General features: G+C 35.3%; 1 protein-coding gene and 1 pseudogene across 4 annotated transcripts in view; both read right to left on the reverse strand.

The window, feature by feature from the left end:
- CEP70 (centrosomal protein 70) overlaps nucleotides 1–18,342 on the reverse strand; it is a 39,887-nt gene that overhangs the window by 13,218 nt on the left and 8,327 nt on the right. For all 4 annotated transcript variants that reach the window (XM_016207058.2, XM_016207059.2, XM_016207062.2 and 1 more), the window contains 9 exons: nucleotides 17,881–17,997; nucleotides 15,586–15,676; nucleotides 15,337–15,460; nucleotides 14,890–15,070; nucleotides 13,850–14,019; nucleotides 11,997–12,053; nucleotides 6,867–6,951; nucleotides 6,689–6,777; nucleotides 5,480–5,554 (listed from right to left, as the gene is read on the reverse strand). In XM_016207058.2, coding sequence (XP_016062544.2) covers nucleotides 5,480–5,554; nucleotides 6,689–6,777; nucleotides 6,867–6,951; nucleotides 11,997–12,053; nucleotides 13,850–14,019; nucleotides 14,890–15,070; nucleotides 15,337–15,460; nucleotides 15,586–15,676; nucleotides 17,881–17,895 — 887 coding nt within the window. In that variant the 5' untranslated portion in view covers nucleotides 17,896–17,997. The remainder of the gene's footprint in view (nucleotides 1–5,479; nucleotides 5,555–6,688; nucleotides 6,778–6,866; nucleotides 6,952–11,996; nucleotides 12,054–13,849; nucleotides 14,020–14,889; nucleotides 15,071–15,336; nucleotides 15,461–15,585; nucleotides 15,677–17,880; nucleotides 17,998–18,342) is intronic.
- On the reverse strand, nucleotides 1,696–2,332 carry LOC107532626 (small ribosomal subunit protein eS24 pseudogene; annotated as a pseudogene).

Raw genomic sequence — 18,342 nt, forward strand, 5'->3', positions numbered from 1 at the left:
CCTCAACCCGGGCATGTGCCCTGACCGGAAATCGAACCCCGATCGCCTGGATCCTACTAGGTTGATGCTCAACCGCTGAGCCACGCCAGGCTGGGCTCTCTCTCACTTTCTTCCTCTCTCTCTCTTCCACTCTCTCTGTAAAGCAATGGAAAAAATATCCTCAGGTGAGGATTAAAAAAAAAAATTTGGCAATAACTACAGAGAATGTAAACAACTTCCAAAGGATCCAAGCTTGGAAGCTATAGGTAAGGGAAGCAAGAAGCAATGGGCAGGGCAATTGGTTTGGGCACTGTAGCAGCAAGAACTAGAAAGTGATCCTTCCTTCTTCATGCTCCACTTGTCTCACTTATTTACCATATTCACATTCTTTACAATTTCGCCTAAAGGCAAGGCCAAAAGCTTATGATCTAGAATACAAGAGACAACAGTGATGCCTGGGCCAGGCAAGAGGGCATGAAAATCCAGGAGACCATTGTTCCAGGTGGTTACTAGAACGCTGGGGCGGGGGAGTCTCTTTGCCCAAAAACTTAACTATGTATGAGTGTATCCACCTAGTAGCAAATCGCTGCCCTTCTCCAAATATCTCTGAAGTCAGGCTGTAATAGTCATTCTTCCTTTCACCCACCATACCTTTGAAAAAACTGCTCTCTTATTACACCCTCTTCAAATTAACCATCTTAACTTTGAGTATGCCTATCAGTTTCCTACAGAATCTTGATTCGTCAAACTGATTCCATGACTCATTAATGAACTTGACCTGCTGCTATTTGTAAAACAGAATGACAATATGCCTGCTATCATGTCATTTGCCTGCTAAAAAACAATCAATTGCTTTCAACTGCTTTGTGAATTCAATCTAACCTTCCTGGGTTAGCTTTTGAATCTCTCCATACTGTTAGTCCTAACCCAATATTCTTCCTGATTCCTTTCTTACCTCATCTCTTACTACTACCGTGCAATTATCTACTCATCACATGCATTACCCATGATCCTCACTCAATTGCTCTTCTCTGCTCTGCTCTCTGGTGAGTATATGACAAAAATAATAATAATGATAACAATAATAACAACAAATGGAATTAGCTCTAGGTAAAAGTCAACCTCTTTCCTCTAGTAGACACGAAGACCTCATAATCTATTTTCCACTTGATTTCCCACCTATCTACCATATTAACCTACTTTACAGTTTTGCCTAAAGGCAGGGCCAAGAAGATATTATCTAGAATACAAGAGACATAGAAAAGCCAATATGCTCTCCAGTGGGATAAAAGAAAACTGATATATCTGAATTTAAATGTTAGTTAACCTTGCAGTCTTGCTCTTTAAACCTTTGGAATGTTTAAACTGGGCAAAATAACCTTTGGACTGGGCTTAAAACATCACTGTGTTTCAAACAATTTGTAACACTACCAGGAAAGCAGACACTCTGGACTGAAAATTAAAGACATCTTTAGAATTAGCACCACCATTTTAGCTAGAGAATAATAGCTTATCTGCACCTATAGAAATTCCTTCCTTTACTTATTAGCACCAATAGAAACTCCTACCTTCTATTCATGTAATTATTCCCCTTCCCTTTCTCATAAAAACTCTTTGCCTTCACCCTGTAATGGGGACACTATTTGGGTTTCTGTCTCAATCTGTATTCAATTCTTTTTTATCCCAAATAAATAAATGTTGTGGCCTCTCATTTTGGCTTTTTAAAAAAGTTCTGTTTAGTAATCCTCTCATAAAAAATCTGCACAATCACCACAGATAAAGTCACTGATGAATCTTTTCTCCTTCTTGCCAGCACCAACACTGGCCTCTGCAGTCCCCCTGGCTCTCCATTCTGTTCTTGTGTTCCTGTCACTGTTTTCTTGAGGTCTTCTTATTCAGGCCACGTCTGACAAGTCTATGTTTGGGTTCATTTTTATTTATGTAACCCAAGGAATCATAAATCATGCTGAAGCCAGTTGTCTTGCCACCACCAAAATGAGTTCTGAATTCAAATACAAAAATAATATCTGGTGTGGTCTTATACATTTTGGCTAGTTTTTCCTAAATTTCTGTCTTCGGAACTGTCGTCTTCCCAGGGTGAAGAACTTCAACGACTACTTGTTTCTGCGCAAGTAGTCTACTGGTCATGAACTTTCTGGTCCATATAGTTACTGTGTCATTCATGATGGTTTCTGACCTTCAAGAAGCCAGGGAGGAAAAGCTTTTTACTTATTTATTTTTAATTAAGCTAAGAGTGTTTGAGAAACCTATGTTGTAGCAGAATAGGCTGTACTCAAAATATGCAATGGTTGTTTGTAGTTTCCAAAGCAGTGAGCAGGGCCTGAAGGCCATACAAATCCCCTAAGAGTGGCTAAGCGATACTTTATGTACTTAGTAGACACTCATTCCATAGAGATAAGAGCATTAGCTCTGTTTCTTTGTGGAGGCTGGGGAAACCAGAAAGCTGCACTTCCAGCTTAAAATATGCTTCTTTTGGAAGGGAGTCCAGCTCCAGGCCAAAATCCTGTGTGTTATCTTTCAGGCCCAATCCATAGGCAATTATACAGGCTTTGCATGGAAAGCCTCATGGGGGAAAGCTGCCGCTCCCCCATGCACACACTAGCCCAAGTGTGCATCGTAATCTCTGGAGGGAATTGCTGTCAAGAATTCAGTCCCCCTAACCTCTCCCCTCCCTCCAGACTCCTGGCTGGCCATGCTCACATGCATTTCTGCATTCCTAGCCCAGGTGCCTCCATTCTGATCCCTCTTTATTGGGGGGCTCTGAGAGAGGCACTTTTCACTTCTCCTTATGGGGTAGGGAGAGCCTTAACTGAAACACTGTTCTCCAGTCTGACTCTACTTTTCTATTCCTAGGCCTACTCCTAGGCCCATGAAACAGTAGGGGTCTTTTGTGCCAGGCTCCTAAGGCAGTGAGATGTTTCCTCCCATCTGTTCTACATGTCACTGATTACCCCTGCCTGGTGCCATTTCCTGGGGAAAATGGAACATTGACAACGCAAACTTTTCTTTTTGGCCCCTTGCTAATACTACTGTAGTAAGTGAATAAAGCCTAGATTGTTAATTTCAGTTTGTCTTGTTGGTCTAACTGACCACCTCAACACCTGTCATCTCAACACTAGGGTGATGGGATTCTGATTTTGTTTCCTCCTTAGCAAAATACATATACCATTAAAAATTAAAGGGAATTGTGTTTTGGTTATCTTGCACTGGCACACCTATCTGATCACTTCCTAGCAACAGAATTTTACAATTAACCCATTTGTAATATTAACTCAAACAAGAGGAGCCCGTGTTTTCCCATGTTAAATTAATATCCTCATTTGATATTGAAGGTTGGTGAGCTGAAAGGTAGCTACAAATCTAAAGGGGAAAAATGAATTTTTTTATTCTAAAAGGGAAAGAGACTTTCCCTCCTTTCTCTTGTAGCATTTCCTTTTGAAAACTATAGCTACAAATCCCATCTGTCTCTTTAAGAAGAACATAAATTTTTAAAATTTACATAAGCCTCTTGCCAATTTTACATCCTATGAATGCCTGCCTTGGGGGTCTTGGAACCATCTCTTTGAATGTGGATATCCGGGAGGGCTATACCTTGTCTCCCAGTTTTACTGGAGATTAGCCTGGGCTCCTAGCTCTAAATTGTAACTTCCTGCTTGGGCTAGGGATACAAAAAGTTTTCTTTTTCCTTTGGATAAAGACAATTCACATGTATGTAACAGATAGTATATGCCTGGCTGTATAAAAGCATGAGATCTCTTTGTGTCTTTGCCATCTCTTTAGCGGATTGCCTATAGTGCACATCAGTCTGGTTCAATGTTTATTCAGTAATGAAACTGTTTCTTTTTTTCTATATATGTGGAAAGAATTCACTGAGTTGACAGATTTTATTCTTATTTCCCCAGTATCAGTTGTTTGAAAAAATATTCTACCTCTGCCACTTAAGAAAATAAAAATTTGAAATGTTTTACCTTAAAAATTTTTTCACTGGGTGCTTTGTTTGGTTCTAATTTATCAGTGTGGTGGTTAGGAGTGTGAGATTTGAAGTAACAATGATTGGATACAGACCTAATTTCTTTTAAAGTTCTTCTATATACTACCCAAGTGATGAAAGTTACCTAACATTCCTAATTCTGTTTCCACATCTAGATACTATAAAAGTTCCATACCTAAAGAACATAGATTTTTTTAAAATTCCAAATTTAAATTTCTAAAAAAACAAATAATTTCTTCAAATTCAGCAGAAAAATATGGCAGGGATTGGTTCTGAATCACAATTTTAAAGGCTAATAATAAAAAAATCAATATAAAGACCAGAGCCTAAATGAACAACACAAAACATATTTATAGTCAATTCCTATTTGTGGTAGTTATGTTCCATAAAGTCACCATAAACACTAAATTAGCAAAGATTAAACCATTGCTCCTAGGAGAAACACAGGGTCAGGTTCCTGCATGCATCTGGTCACATTTCCTCAACTGATCAATATATAACCTAGTTTTATGTGTTAATGTTTAAAGACACAGCTAACAGCACTATAACTCATGCCTAAATGAAGTTTACCTAACACATACATTTTTTTCTGTAAGGCACATCACTTCTTGTATAGGGACACTAGACAGCACTTCAACACTATGCTTGGGGGCCATCACAGAGAAATTGGCAACAACAATGTGCAAAAAAAGTGGCATTGTGATCACAAAAAGGATGCTTGTTTACAGTATGAGGGCTGAAATAAGAAGGCAGAGCATCATCTTGTTCAACAGCTGGAAATGTTTGTGTTGGGCATGTCCATGAATGTGGCATGTGCTGCCACAGGAAGAAGGAAACATAGCTATCACTAAAAGCTGAATCAACTTATGCTAATACAATTGATTTAATACATCTAATACATATATTAACTCATATAATTTTCAAAATATTTCATCTCAATGCTCATTCAAGTCCCATTCTGTTGAACCAAAGAGTACACACAGATAATCTTCAGGAAATACTATCACTTTCGGAGGACAAATTTTTGGAAATTCCTCTGAGTACGTGCTTTTCAAAGCCAAGAAAGATACAAGTGGTGAATATGAATAGCTATCCATCCTGGTACTTTTAAAGTGTGGTGAGGCTATATATTCTTCAGGTCACGGCTACCACCAATGAAAGCTTGGGCTTGTTATTTTTAATTTCAGTGATTCTCTTACAATTCCTTCATGACTTCCAAAGACAACTTTCTAGTTAAAATCTTGCCCTTTATTACATCGGGCAAATACTTTTCTCTTGTTCTTATTTAAGATGAATATACAGCCAAATCCAACACAGTAGAAACTGTTTTGAAACTGCGGAACCAGAAATATCCCTTTTTATTGTCTTTTCCCTCTATCAGCCTGGTAACTTCAAGCCAAGCCCACTATGAGGTAAGCATGAGATAAGCTGACAGGTAACAAAATACAAAAGCCTAATAAATTAGTAACGTTGGTAAAATATAATTACTTGATGCTTTTCTTTAGGGCTTTCTCCAGTTTCTTCACCTGTTGTTTATAAAGTCTTAATTCATGCTGTGTGGGCCTGTAGGAAATAAATCATATTGAATAGATTCAATTTAATAAATAAAACTATAAAGATGTTTAATAAACAATTGAGTATACTTTGTTAGTTATCATAAATACGCTTATCAAAATTCTTAAAATATTTCATGATGCCAGTGAGGTGTTTATTGGCCACTAGATTTCTTCTCTGTATTCTCTATTCAAAACTTTTTACCCATTTTTATTGTTGTTAACCTATTAACTTGTTTATCTAATGAAATATTTCATATGAACAGACAAGAATAAAGAACAGTAAAACAAATAGTATTTTACAAATTTACAATATCCAGGTTGAATATTAACAGATGTTTCAAATCTCTTTTTAACTAAAATGTTATACATATACTTAAAACTCCATGTGTGTCCCTCATTAATGTCATTCGTCTCCTTTGCATAACACAGGTAACCAAAATCCCGAATTCACTGTTCATGATTCCCGTGCATGTTTTAAAGGTGTTACTATATATTTATATAATCATAAATTTCCATATTACTATGTGGCAGGTTGTTAAAATTTATATAAGTGGTTTATACTGTAGGTATCAGTCCCCTCTCCACTAAAGTATAAGCTTTATGAGAACAAGGTATTTGTTTTGGTCATTATATTATACTAGAGCTTAGGGTAGTGTCTAACATAATAGGTGTTCAACAAATATTTGTTGAAGAAACATCTCATTCCTTTTTACTTACTAGTTACATGGAAGGCCTCATTCTATTGTGGTAGCATGCTCTATATAAATATACCTTTCTGTGGTATGCCATTTAAGCTTTTTAGTTTCTTCTCCTTCCACAACACACAGGGATAAGATGAAATAATAAGATGTCCTAAAGGAATTTGGGAATGGGAAACCCACTAGTATAAGACTGAATCTACTGAGTTCCTACCCAGTTTTATCTTGTCAATGTCCACTCCTATTTTCTCACTTCCTTGTCTACCTATGTGTTCTTGTTCCTTCCATCATATGAGAGAAAACTGACTAAAATGACTATGAATATGAATTTCCCCAAGATTAGCTTTAGAGTAAAAGGGCTAAACTGACTCATTTAACATCCCAAATTCCATTATGTGTTTACTTTCCAAAGGTTACTTACAAATGACTTAAGTTTCTCTCACCTGGTTTCCAAATCTTTTTGGAGATTCAGTTTTTCACTTAAAAGTTTATCAATCTTATATTTTGATTCCTTCAGTTGATTCTGTAACGACTGCAACACATTTCATTTAAAAAGTTAACTTTCCTAGATGATTATTTTATTTTATAAAAAAATATTTATGAGTCATGTAGTCCCCATACCATTAGAAGGCCTTTATAAGTCGGTGAGGCATCAAGACTTCTGTAGTCATCGTCTTCTGACTGACTTTCATCTTCTTTGTATTGCCTATGAAAAAATATATGCAGTACACTTATGAAAAATCTATCTTCAAAGAAAAAATCTAGCTAACATAAATTAAATCAATCCAATAAGGTTTTGATAACCCAAATATGAATTAAAATTTAAACCAAATTTCCTACTTGTGCTCATAGAGAATGGGGACTAGCTACTGAAATCAGAACCATCCAACAAAAACTTTTAATAATTTTCAGCAGACTCTGAGCTTATAACTTTGGCCAGCTATAAAACACTCTGAAGTCTTGCACAAAAACAGAAATTGTTTTTAGATTTAAAGGTAGTAAAATTCGGAAAATTTCAAGTATTTATCTTCTGATGAGTCATGCACCCAGTTAATATTTTGGGACTGTTTTGTCTGAAAAAGACTTCCAGATTTACCAGGAAATATTGGCAACTTGGGGCCTAAAAAAAAAAAATCAAGCTGTGGTGTATGTATTTGTGAATTTTACATTCTATCAAAGAAGAATTTCAGCTATATATGAAAAAAATAATTTTTTATCACAATGAAAGGTGCTCCAGCTTTGTAAGGTTAAAAATCCAGATTTACTGGAATTTTTGAAAAGACACGTTTCTCCTGTTGCTTTCTTGTACTGTGTATACGTACATATTGGAAATATTTGTGCTCAGTTTTCTGAAGCAGATACAGTGTCATGAATATAGTTGTTAAAATTATTCAACACATGTGCCAGTTTGTGAAACCACTGAATCAAATAGAGGGCAATGAATTTAAAGATCTTCTGGTTTTTTGCCAATGCTTATTGGTTGAGTCATGGAAGTTGCAAAGGTTTACCATACTGTTTAACCTGAATTCAATATTTTCTAGGAAAACAAAGGTTCAATAATCAAACACAAAAAATGGTTACGTGATTTATATTTTTTCACTGATATCACTCTACATATGAGTAAGCTAAATTTGAAGCTCCAAAGAAAGAAAAAGCATTATTTGTGAGTAGCTCATAGATATGAGAATTTATATTGAAATGGAAACTTATCATAATAGAAATCAGCATTGATTTAAAATTTTCCTAATGAGTCAATATGTAGATTTTAGTTTTGATCAGCAATGCATGTAAAGTGGCTATTAAAACTACAAGATAGCCCAGTGTATAAAGACAAACTCAGAGCACAACTAGATTAAAAAACACACACAATAGCCCGGCCAGGAGTGGCTCAGCGGTTGAGCATTGACCTAGGATCCAGGTGATCAGGGTTCGATTCCCGGTCAGGGCACATGCCTGAGTTGTGGGCTGCAGCAGATCAATGACTCTCTCATCATTGATATTTCTCTCTCTCTCTCTCCCTCTCCTTCCCTCTCTGTGAAATCAATAAAAATATATTAAAAAAAAAAAAAAGATATTAAAAAACAAACAAACAAATGAAAAAACACACACAATAAAACTCTGAAGAACTTTTAGTTGCTATTGGTAGATTTAGAGTTGCTTTTCACTTTTGCAATACCCTTCCAAATAAGAGCTAGTGAATTTATTTAAGTTGGATATAGTTTTGAAACAGATATGTCTAGATTCAAAGTCAAATCAACTATTCAAAAAATAAATAAGCCAATTTTGCAAATATGGATGCAAATATTAAAGGAAAAACAATTTTTTGTATTTGATTCAGTTGCTAGAAACTTTTAGTTATGTTTAAAACAACTAGGATATGTATAACTATTTTTCAACTGTAAACTTCATAAAATCTAACTACAGATCAAATATTTCTAATGAAAAATTAGTGTTTGAATTGAGATAAGCTGTAAGTTAAAATATTCATATTTCGATGACTTAATATGAAAAAATCTCATTAATATTGTTCTTATTAATTACATATTGAAATGATAGTATTTTGAATGTTAAATAAAGTATTAAGATTTATTTCACCCTGGCCAGTGTCTCAATGGTTAGAGCACCAGCCCACACACCAAAGGTTCACAGGTTCAATTCCAGTCAAGAGCACGTAACTGATTTGCAGGTTCAATCCCTGGCCCGGGTTGGGGCAGGTATGGGAGGCAACACCACCCCCACAATGGCCTCAATTCTTTTGTCATTATTAGTCGAGAACCCCAGTTTACACAACTTCAGAGGCAACCTCTCATACCATATTCTACATGAAAGATTTCAATGATGGCTATGCTAAATCTTCTCTACTCTTACTACAAATCCCAAACTCTCTTCATCTAGATCAGCAGTCAGCAAACTGCTGCCTATGGGCTACATCTAGCAGTCCATTGGTTTTTGTAACTAAAGTTGTACAGAGCACAACCCAATTCATTTGCATATCATCTATGGCTGATTTCATGCTATGATAGTAGAGTTGAGTAGTTGCAAGAGACTATATAGCCTAAAATGCCTAAGATATTTACTGTCTGGCCCTTTAGAGAAAAATGTTTGCCAACCCCTGAAATCTAGATGAGAATTTACTAAAGACATAGACCAAAGGTAGTAACTAATACTCAGTTTGGACCATATATTTTTTAAAGCATTGAATTTATTGTGAACATTAAAAATCAGATTTCATTTATAAATCTAACCTTGTAGCTTCTCTGGAAAAAAAAGATCTAGCCACACTGGGCATACATTCTTGCATGGCATCAACTGGCGAGTGTTTAGTAACTACCTCCTTAAGGCAGATGGTGTACAGCTCTCCACTTTGCCATAGTCCCCATATAACTAGCTTCACTTATTTTCATTATTTTCTTTACTCTGCGGGCATAAGAGTTTACAACCTCTCAAGCTAGGAAATTCTTTATTCTCCTTCTCTTCACTCCTACGTATGGTCATCGTTCATTTTAGTGTCAACTTGGCTAAGCTATGGTGCCCAACTGTTTGATCTAACACCAGTCTAGATATTGCTATGAGGTTACTTTTTAGATGTGATTATCGTTTAAATCAATAGACTGAGTAAAGCAGATAAACCTTCATAATGCGGGTGAGTCTCATGCAGTTAGTTAAAGGCCTCAAAAGCAAAGACCAAGACCTCCAAAATGTGTGGTATTTTGCCTCCTGACTGCCTTCAACCTCAACACTGCAACATCAACTCTTCCCTGGGTCTCCAGCCTGCCTCACAGATTTGACTTGCCAGCCTCACATTCGCATGAACCAATTCCTTTAAAATAAATCTCTCTCTATATATAAATGTACATCTCATTGGTTCTGGTTTTCTTGAGAACCCTGACTACCACACATACTTATAAGCCCATCACCCAGTGTTTCTGTATTAAAGAAAAAAGTGCTTTCCTTCTTTGCAAGGCAAATGATGTCTTCTCATTCACGTACAGCTTCCTCTTGGTTCAGCATTTGAATGACTGCCCTCTATAGGTTATGACATCTATCTATGAATATACCCACAAATCCCTTGAACTCCAGCCAAACTGGCTTAATAACAGCACCATAAGAAAATCTACACTTCCGTATCTACGAGCTTTTGCTCATAACAGCCAAGCAGTCTAAAATGGCTCTACCTTTTTGCCTTTCTGCTTTCCCAAATTTTACTTATTCTTCGAGCTCAAGCACAACCCCACCTGCTTTGTAAAAGCTTCCCTGGTCACTCCATCCAAATCTAATTTGTTCTAGTTTATACTCCTACATTACTGTCTATATAATTTTTAGTAATTATTGTGACATTAGTGTTTTTTAAGTCTCATATTATTTTTTAAATTATTATGTGGTTACATTTTATCTCCCTTAACAGATTACAAAATCCTAGAAAGTAAGGACCCTATCCAAAACTTCCTCCTATCTCTGCAGAATTTAACACCACCACTACCATCTAAAGAGTAAGTTTCATTTGAAAATCAGAAGATCCCCTAAGTTTCATGTAATACTGCTTTCTAAATAGAATGAAGCAACCAGTTGCTCTATCATTAACTGTTCTTTTCTTGTCTTCCCTTCCTCCCTTTTACACTTTTTCCCTTCTTCCCTCCATCCTGCTTTCTTTTTTAAAGAGTCTCTAAAGGGTTAGAAGGAATCAGCAACCAGCACAGTTCTGTCACTGGTCCTGCTGAGTTTCTGGAAAGTTATTTTTCTTAAGAATACTACAGCGTATGCTTGATGAAAGTGCAGCATTTATCTGCTTTGTTTATTATGGTATCCTGAATACCTAAAACAGAACAGGTACAAAGAAGATGCTCAAATAAGTATTTGTTAAAAAAAACTGTTCCATCCATAAGCAATGAAACAGAATAGTTACTGTTTTAATGACCCTATATTAAAGCTCTTTAGATTATTTGGCCTTAGATATCCTTCAGCTATTTTAGGTTAGTCGAAGACCATTATTTTAATCTTTACCCCTAATCTTTTTTTTTTTTAATCCTCACCTGAGGATATTTTTTCCACTGTTTTCCAGTGAGTGGGGGGAGAGAGAGAGAAAAAAAAAAAACATCGATGAGAAAGAGACACCACACTGATTGGTTGCCTCCCTCATAAACCCTGACCAGGCTGGGGATTGAGCCTATAACCAAGGAATGTGCCCTTGACTGGAACTGAACCCAAGACCCTTCAGACCAAGGGCTATCGCTCTAACCACTGAGCCAAACCAGCTAGGGCTAACCTTAATTTCTTTAATCAGAGGTGACAAGTGTGTTTTACTCTCTATATGCTTGATTTTTCACTATGACATTTTATCTTTAGCTCATATAAATCTGCATACAAATTAGATTGCACTTTGCTAGGCAGCTAATCTAATTCTATCGCCTTGTGAATACACTCAGTAACTATCCAATGGCTCCATGACATCAGCAGAACAAATTATAATACTTCAAAATATAAAGTAAACCCTATTTTTCCTGAAGCCAATATTTTGGTGAAATAAATATATATATTTAATATGTAGTAGAACAACACTTTTTTTTAGAACAATACATTTTAACATAAATAATAAAATACAGTCTTCAGGATCTTTATAAAAAAAGAAATTCATAACTACATATTAGGTAGATTTCTAAGGCATATTTTAAGTTTCAAAAGGCTATGAAAACTTTTGGTGTGACTCACAAATGAATAGTAACTTTAAAAACTGTAATTCAGGATTAGTCATACCTTTGTTTATGAAGTTTTCTAATTTTAGATTCATAGTAATCAATTAGGCAAAGCAACCTAGAAAACAGAAAATAAAATGAATTATTTTCAAAATGTGATATTGCAGCATTTACTATTCTCTCTACATAATTCAAATTACAGTGATAAATGTACAGATAATCTAGCAAGTTTGTAAAAAATTTAAGTGGTTTTGCCAGAAGTACTATACTAAATCATATATTTTATATTACTTTCAAAGTATAGTTTTAAAAGTAACCACAAACATTATATCTCAACATAGTAAATGTATATTCTCCCTGTCCCAACAGTTCTACCTCTAGCAATCCACAGAAATATTTGCGCAAGGTTGAAACTCAAGATGAACAAAGTTGCTCACTGTACCATTATTTAGAGAAGTAGAAAAAGAAACAATTTATTCTTCAACAAGGAAAAAATTAAATAAATAATGGCACATCCGTACTATAGAAAATAATGATGCATTAGAAGAAATAATGTATATTTGTATTTCCTAATAAGGAGTAAGGGAAAAATTAATGTTACATAGCCAAATGTATACTACTACTATTTTTTCAAAGAAATAATTGCATATGATTTTGTGTATGTATTGAAAAAGAACTCTACAGGTTCTTAACTGGGGGAATAATACTATATTCTAGGGGACAGAGTTGGTTGCACACTGGCTAGTTGGGGAGAAGGCAGAACATTAAAAGTTCATCACTGAACATGACAGTCCTAAACGATAAAAACTGTCTCACCCAAAATAACAACAGCACTCCTGTTGTGAAACACTAGGAAGGGCACAAACCAAACTATTAAAAGCAGTTATCTCTAGGATGTAGGAATTAGGAGGGGTAAGCAGGTCTGTAACATTTTAAACACTTAAATATTATTTGAATTTTTATAGGCACGTACTGCTTTTGTAATATAAAAAGTCCTCAGAGAAAAATAAAGTAACACTATACTTTCACGTGATTCTTTTTAAAGTAAGAAGTCATACTATTTCCCTCCTATCTTGGAAAACTTACCCATCTCCTCCCTTCAGAACTAATTCAACCAACTGTGCTTTTAATATAACTTTCTGAATTATTCTCTCTTCAACCCTTCCCCATCCCCACACATACTATCCTTCACAAGCCCTTTCATCCCTACAATTCCCCCTTATGCTACCATTCCATTTTTATCTTTTCCTCCATAGCAAACTTCATTCGTTCTGGGTGATTGTTACCTGCTACCTTCAATAAACTTCTAGCGAGGAGTTATTATGTGTGAAACTGGGAATTCTGAGCAAATAAGACAGGAAGAAGGCAAACACATAAACTGATGAGGCAGCATGTAACATTTCTTACAACCCTCTCCTTGAAACGCTCTGTTCCTTGGTTATCCTGACACCCAAACATAACTTTTTTGCCTCTTGTCTGTCTGAAATTTGGAAGTTCTCTGGAGTTTGGTCCTTTTAACTACATAGTGGACATAAGGTGCTTAAGCACATGTTCATAAATGAATTCATCTTCCCTCCCATTCCCCAACTCTACCTTGAAATCTAACAATCTCTGACTCTTCTCTCAACAACTATAGTCAGTCAGTCTGGACAATTCCTGTCCATCTCTGCAATCTCTCCTTTAGCCCTAACACAGGTCTTCATAATCTCCCACCTAGACTATTACAACTCATTACTGACTTGTCTTTCTGTCTCTAGGCTTAATTTCTTTGCTCAAAAAACCTGTGGATTTTTATCCTGCTATATAGAAAGCAGAACCCAGTTTATAAGAGATATATATAACCATTCCCAAGATAAAATCAGTTTTAAAAAATGATGAATCTATCCATATATCAATTTATAAAGCAAACATTACTGTCTATCCAAGACGGTATGAGGAACTCTTCTGCAGAGATAAGAAAACACTCTATTTTGAGTGATAATGCGCTCTTCCTCCTCCTTTGTTAATCTATAGATATCCTTTTGCAAAAAAGCAATAGTCTCTTGTTGCTCCATTTGTTTTTTCTTATAATGCTGACATTTTGCCTAGAAGAAATTTTTCAAAAAACATAATTACAATATGTACATCTAGGACATGCTGTCCTAACAATATTGTACACAAAGCCATCTTCACAGTTTCTATCAAGCCGCTTCATTCAAGAACTTCAGTACTGAGGCTGATTTTAAATGGATGCTAGCTCCAGAAACATTAATGTCATAAATGCAAAAATGTAGCAAGTAAAACAGGTATAAAATAGGGGAAATATAGCTTATAATTGCATGCATTCAAGGTCTCATAATCATAAAGGAATCCAAGAATCTCCATAAAACTAAAGAAAAAGGAAACCCATGGAGAGTTTTGAGCTACTATGTTGTAAGCACTTTTAAAAGGCAAGGAGAGAAGCAGCGAGGCCAAGAGAGAAGGAGGGAAATGAAGCTGACTTGGACCACAATGGAGACTGAAAAAAAGAAAGTTTGGAGAGGAAATTCAAGAACTCAGTTTTAGGTATGTAAAGTTCTAGATGCCTATTAGACAGCCAGGAGAGATATTAAGAAGATAGTGGGATATGAGTCAGGACTTAAGGGAAGAGGCCTGGGCTACAGGTTTAAATTAGGTGCTAAGAATTAGACTGAGCCTCATCAAGGGAGTTAGAGTACAAAGGAAAGAGAAAAGGTCTAAAGAATTAGTACTAGGGAATCCCAACAGTGAAAGGTTAGGGAGATGAGAAGAGCCAGCAGTGGGGTTGGAGGGAAACCAAAAGAGGAGATATTCTAGAAACCAAAGGAAGAATCTCAAGAAGAGACAGTAATAGGACAAGAAAGGTAAAGACCATTGAATTAAGCAACATGGAAGTCACCTCTAACCTTGATGAGCTGTTTTAGTACTATCATGTAAGAAAACACATAACTCGGTACCTGTAAAGCTTTATGCTCCTTTTGAAGATCTTTTATTTTATTCTGCTGATGACAAACCCTATTTAGGGATTCATCCTCCAATTCACCAATTTTGGATTTCACACTCTCCATAATTTGTTCCAAGTCATTAGCTCGTTGTTCCTGATTTACTGCTCGGCATTTCTCTAGCTGAAGTTCTTTTCTAATAATAGACAAATAATTCCTTCTTTAGTAATAAACATAAATCACATCAATGAACCAGCCCATCTAACAACATAACGAATTTCTAAAATTTCTTTGCATTCTTAAAATTTCTATCTAATAACACAAACCAAGAGAAGAAACATAGGGTGCCATTACATATCTAAGGAAAGCTATTACCCAAAGATTACCTATTAAAAATACCTGTATTTGTATCCACTTGGATACAAAAAATTCAAAAGAGATTTTTTTTTTCCACTTTCTTACTTAAGCTGCTGATTAGTTTCTATGAGCTCCTGGATCATGTTCTGTTGACGTGCTGTTTCTTCCACCAATGTTTTCAAGTTCTGTCTCATCCTTTGTGATGACTGCTTGTCAAAAATGATGAGATCTACATTTTTTAAAATGTTATACAAATAGTAAAAATAAAGGTAAGGCAAAAAAAATTAAGATAGAAAATATTTTAAAGGAAAAAGCAGCTTTTTATTATAAGGAGCAAGAATAGCATCTGATTACCTTTTGAATCTGTTCTTTTGATTAGACATAAAGGTTTTAAGCCATGGGTCATCAACAGCACATTTATGCTCTCCCATTCTGCTTCTTCCTGCTACAAAGGAGAAAGGATCAACTTTATGATGTAAAGTGAAGAAATACCCTCTTGTATATAATTTCCTCTGTTTTCAGAATAACCGAACTTTTTCTCCATAAGTTTTTAATATAAATTTTTATGCACATACAATAATTAAAACAACTAAAAATACACCTTGTAATTGCAGTGAACCAAACAGGCCTTAAGTTTTTGATTTAACTGAACCAGACCAGGCCCTACTCAAAAGAAACAGCTCCAAACTAGATTATATTAACTGAATAGTAAAGAAAAGGTAAGTCACTTGGAAACAAGTGTCATTTTAATAATGACTAAGGTTACGCACTCACGCGCACAAACATATCCAACTGGTGGAAGCCAATAATTTAGATACTTCCTTGTATAATGGACTTGGTCTAACTATAAAAAGAAGTCTGTCCATCTAGGTAACTAATTCGAGTAGAATCACTCTGAGAGATATTCCCAAGTCTTGTATCCCTGATTCTAAGTATGTATTTCAGCCATAAAGCTGAGAGGGGAACTCTAACTCTCTAGATTAAGTGAATAAAAACATAACAATGGGAAGAAAAAAGTAAAAAGGACATAAAATACGGACAGGAATAATAGAAAGAGAGATGACTATTTTAAATGGCATTTAAACCCAAGATAGTTTTATATCTTGGGGGCTTTTTATAATGGGGGCTTTTAATGTTAAGTACAATGATCAGTTTTGAAATCACTGTGTGAGGTGCTCTGCTTGCTTTTTAAGGTATTAAAGTATACTTATAAAAGGGCAGTTTGAATGACTTTTCCATGTTTAAATGCTTGAAAAAATATAATTTATACAATAAATACATTTTTATTACTGGTATACTATATAAATACTGTAATAGCTTAAAGGTTAATAATTTAGACAGACACAGCATGAATAAAAGTATTATTCTCCATATCCAAATGTCCCTCTGACATTAAAGATTCTATCAAGACAAAAAAGGAACATATTACCCTGATGACTCTGACAGCATTATGACTCACAGCGCCAAATAAATCTTTCCTTTTGACTGCTGACTTTCTTTCCCATCTTTATCTTTTCTATACTTCTCCTCCTTCCCCAAACCTTTCCTCTTATTTATGCTTAGGTCTTCTGGTTACAAAGATTAATGACACAGAACTAAAATTATTACTGATAGCCCTGGCCAGGTAGTTCAGTTGGTTAGAGTCATCCTGACAAGCCAAGGTTGTGGGTTTGATCCGTGGTCAGGGCGCATACAAGAAGCAACCAATGAGTGCATAAGTAAGTGGAACAACAAATCAATATTTCTCTCTCTCTTCCCCACCCCTTTCTCAAATCAATAAATAAAAATTTTAAAAATAAAATTATTACTGATACCTGCTTTAGGAGTGAAAAGCTCTGTGTGGATCTCAGTGGAGGTCTAGTATGACTTATAGAAACAAAATGCTTTGTAAAAATGTCATGAATTTTAAATGATTAAATTATACATGTTGTTCCCTGATCTTTTTTTTATTGATTTTTGTTTGAGAGAAACATCAACTGTTGCCTCTCACATGTACCCCCACAGGGGATGGAACCACAACCTGGGTATGTGCCCTGACTAGGAACTGAACCCACAATCTTTGGTGTATGAGACAATGATCCAACCAACTGAACTACACAGGTCAGGGCCCCTGATACCTTTTAAGAGAAAGGATAACATAACTGTTTGTAAATTCTAAAAAGAGCTAAGAAAGGCATTTTCCAAAGTATGTGCTGTAGAACACTAGTTTGATGAAATCAGGCTAGTGTTAAATAAGTAGGAAATGCTTTATACTAAAGCCTCCTTTTAGAGGCTGATAGTATTGTGAAGTCTTAGAACAATGAAATCATTTAATAGTTTTTAACCTACCATTTCCCAAAACTATTTTACTAAATAAAAGAATTTATTTTCAATTACAATTTACATTCAATATTATTTTGTATCAGTTTTGGGTATACAGTATAGTGGTTAGACAATCACATACTTTTTACAAAGTATTCCCTTCAATATTTCCAGTACCCACTTGGCACCATACATAGTTATTACAATATTATTGATTATATTCCCTATCTTGTACTTTACATCGCCCAAAAGAATCCTTTTAAAGTAAGATTTTTCACATCTGTAGATGTAGTATTCTTTGCCACCACATACTTTGAGAAACACTGGTTTCAAATATTTCAAGTCTACCTGTTTTTCAGTCATGAGTCTGTTTGATGATTTACTGGGCTTTAGGGGCTGCTGGAGATAAAATTTCGTTTGCAGAACCAAAGAAGTAGAGACTGGCAATGAAAAATTTTGAGTTGCCTAAATTAAAAGAGAAAAAGTGTTAATAGGCATTAAATGAAATTATCTTTAAAAGAACCCACTACTCTTGAGCAATTTAAGCCATTCCTGTGTTGAAACTTTTGTTACTTTTGTTAAAGAATGATTAGAATAAACCGCATCTGACACCATTCTCCTCTAGATATAAAACAATATGGGGTTTTACACACATACCAAACAAAGAGAAATATTTGTTTTAACTAGATGTGAAAGCATGTGATGTGATGCTAATAAACTGTTATTTTTTGGTAGCTGCTTCTCAAAAAACAAAAAGAATTCTGCCTGATCCAAAAGTTACAGGCCAGTCTAACAATTCATTGGACTAAC

This window comes from Miniopterus natalensis, chromosome 15 (genome assembly GCF_054644295.1).
Source record: "Miniopterus natalensis isolate mMinNat1 chromosome 15, mMinNat1.hap1, whole genome shotgun sequence".
Taxonomy (NCBI): Eukaryota; Metazoa; Chordata; class Mammalia; order Chiroptera; family Miniopteridae; genus Miniopterus; species Miniopterus natalensis.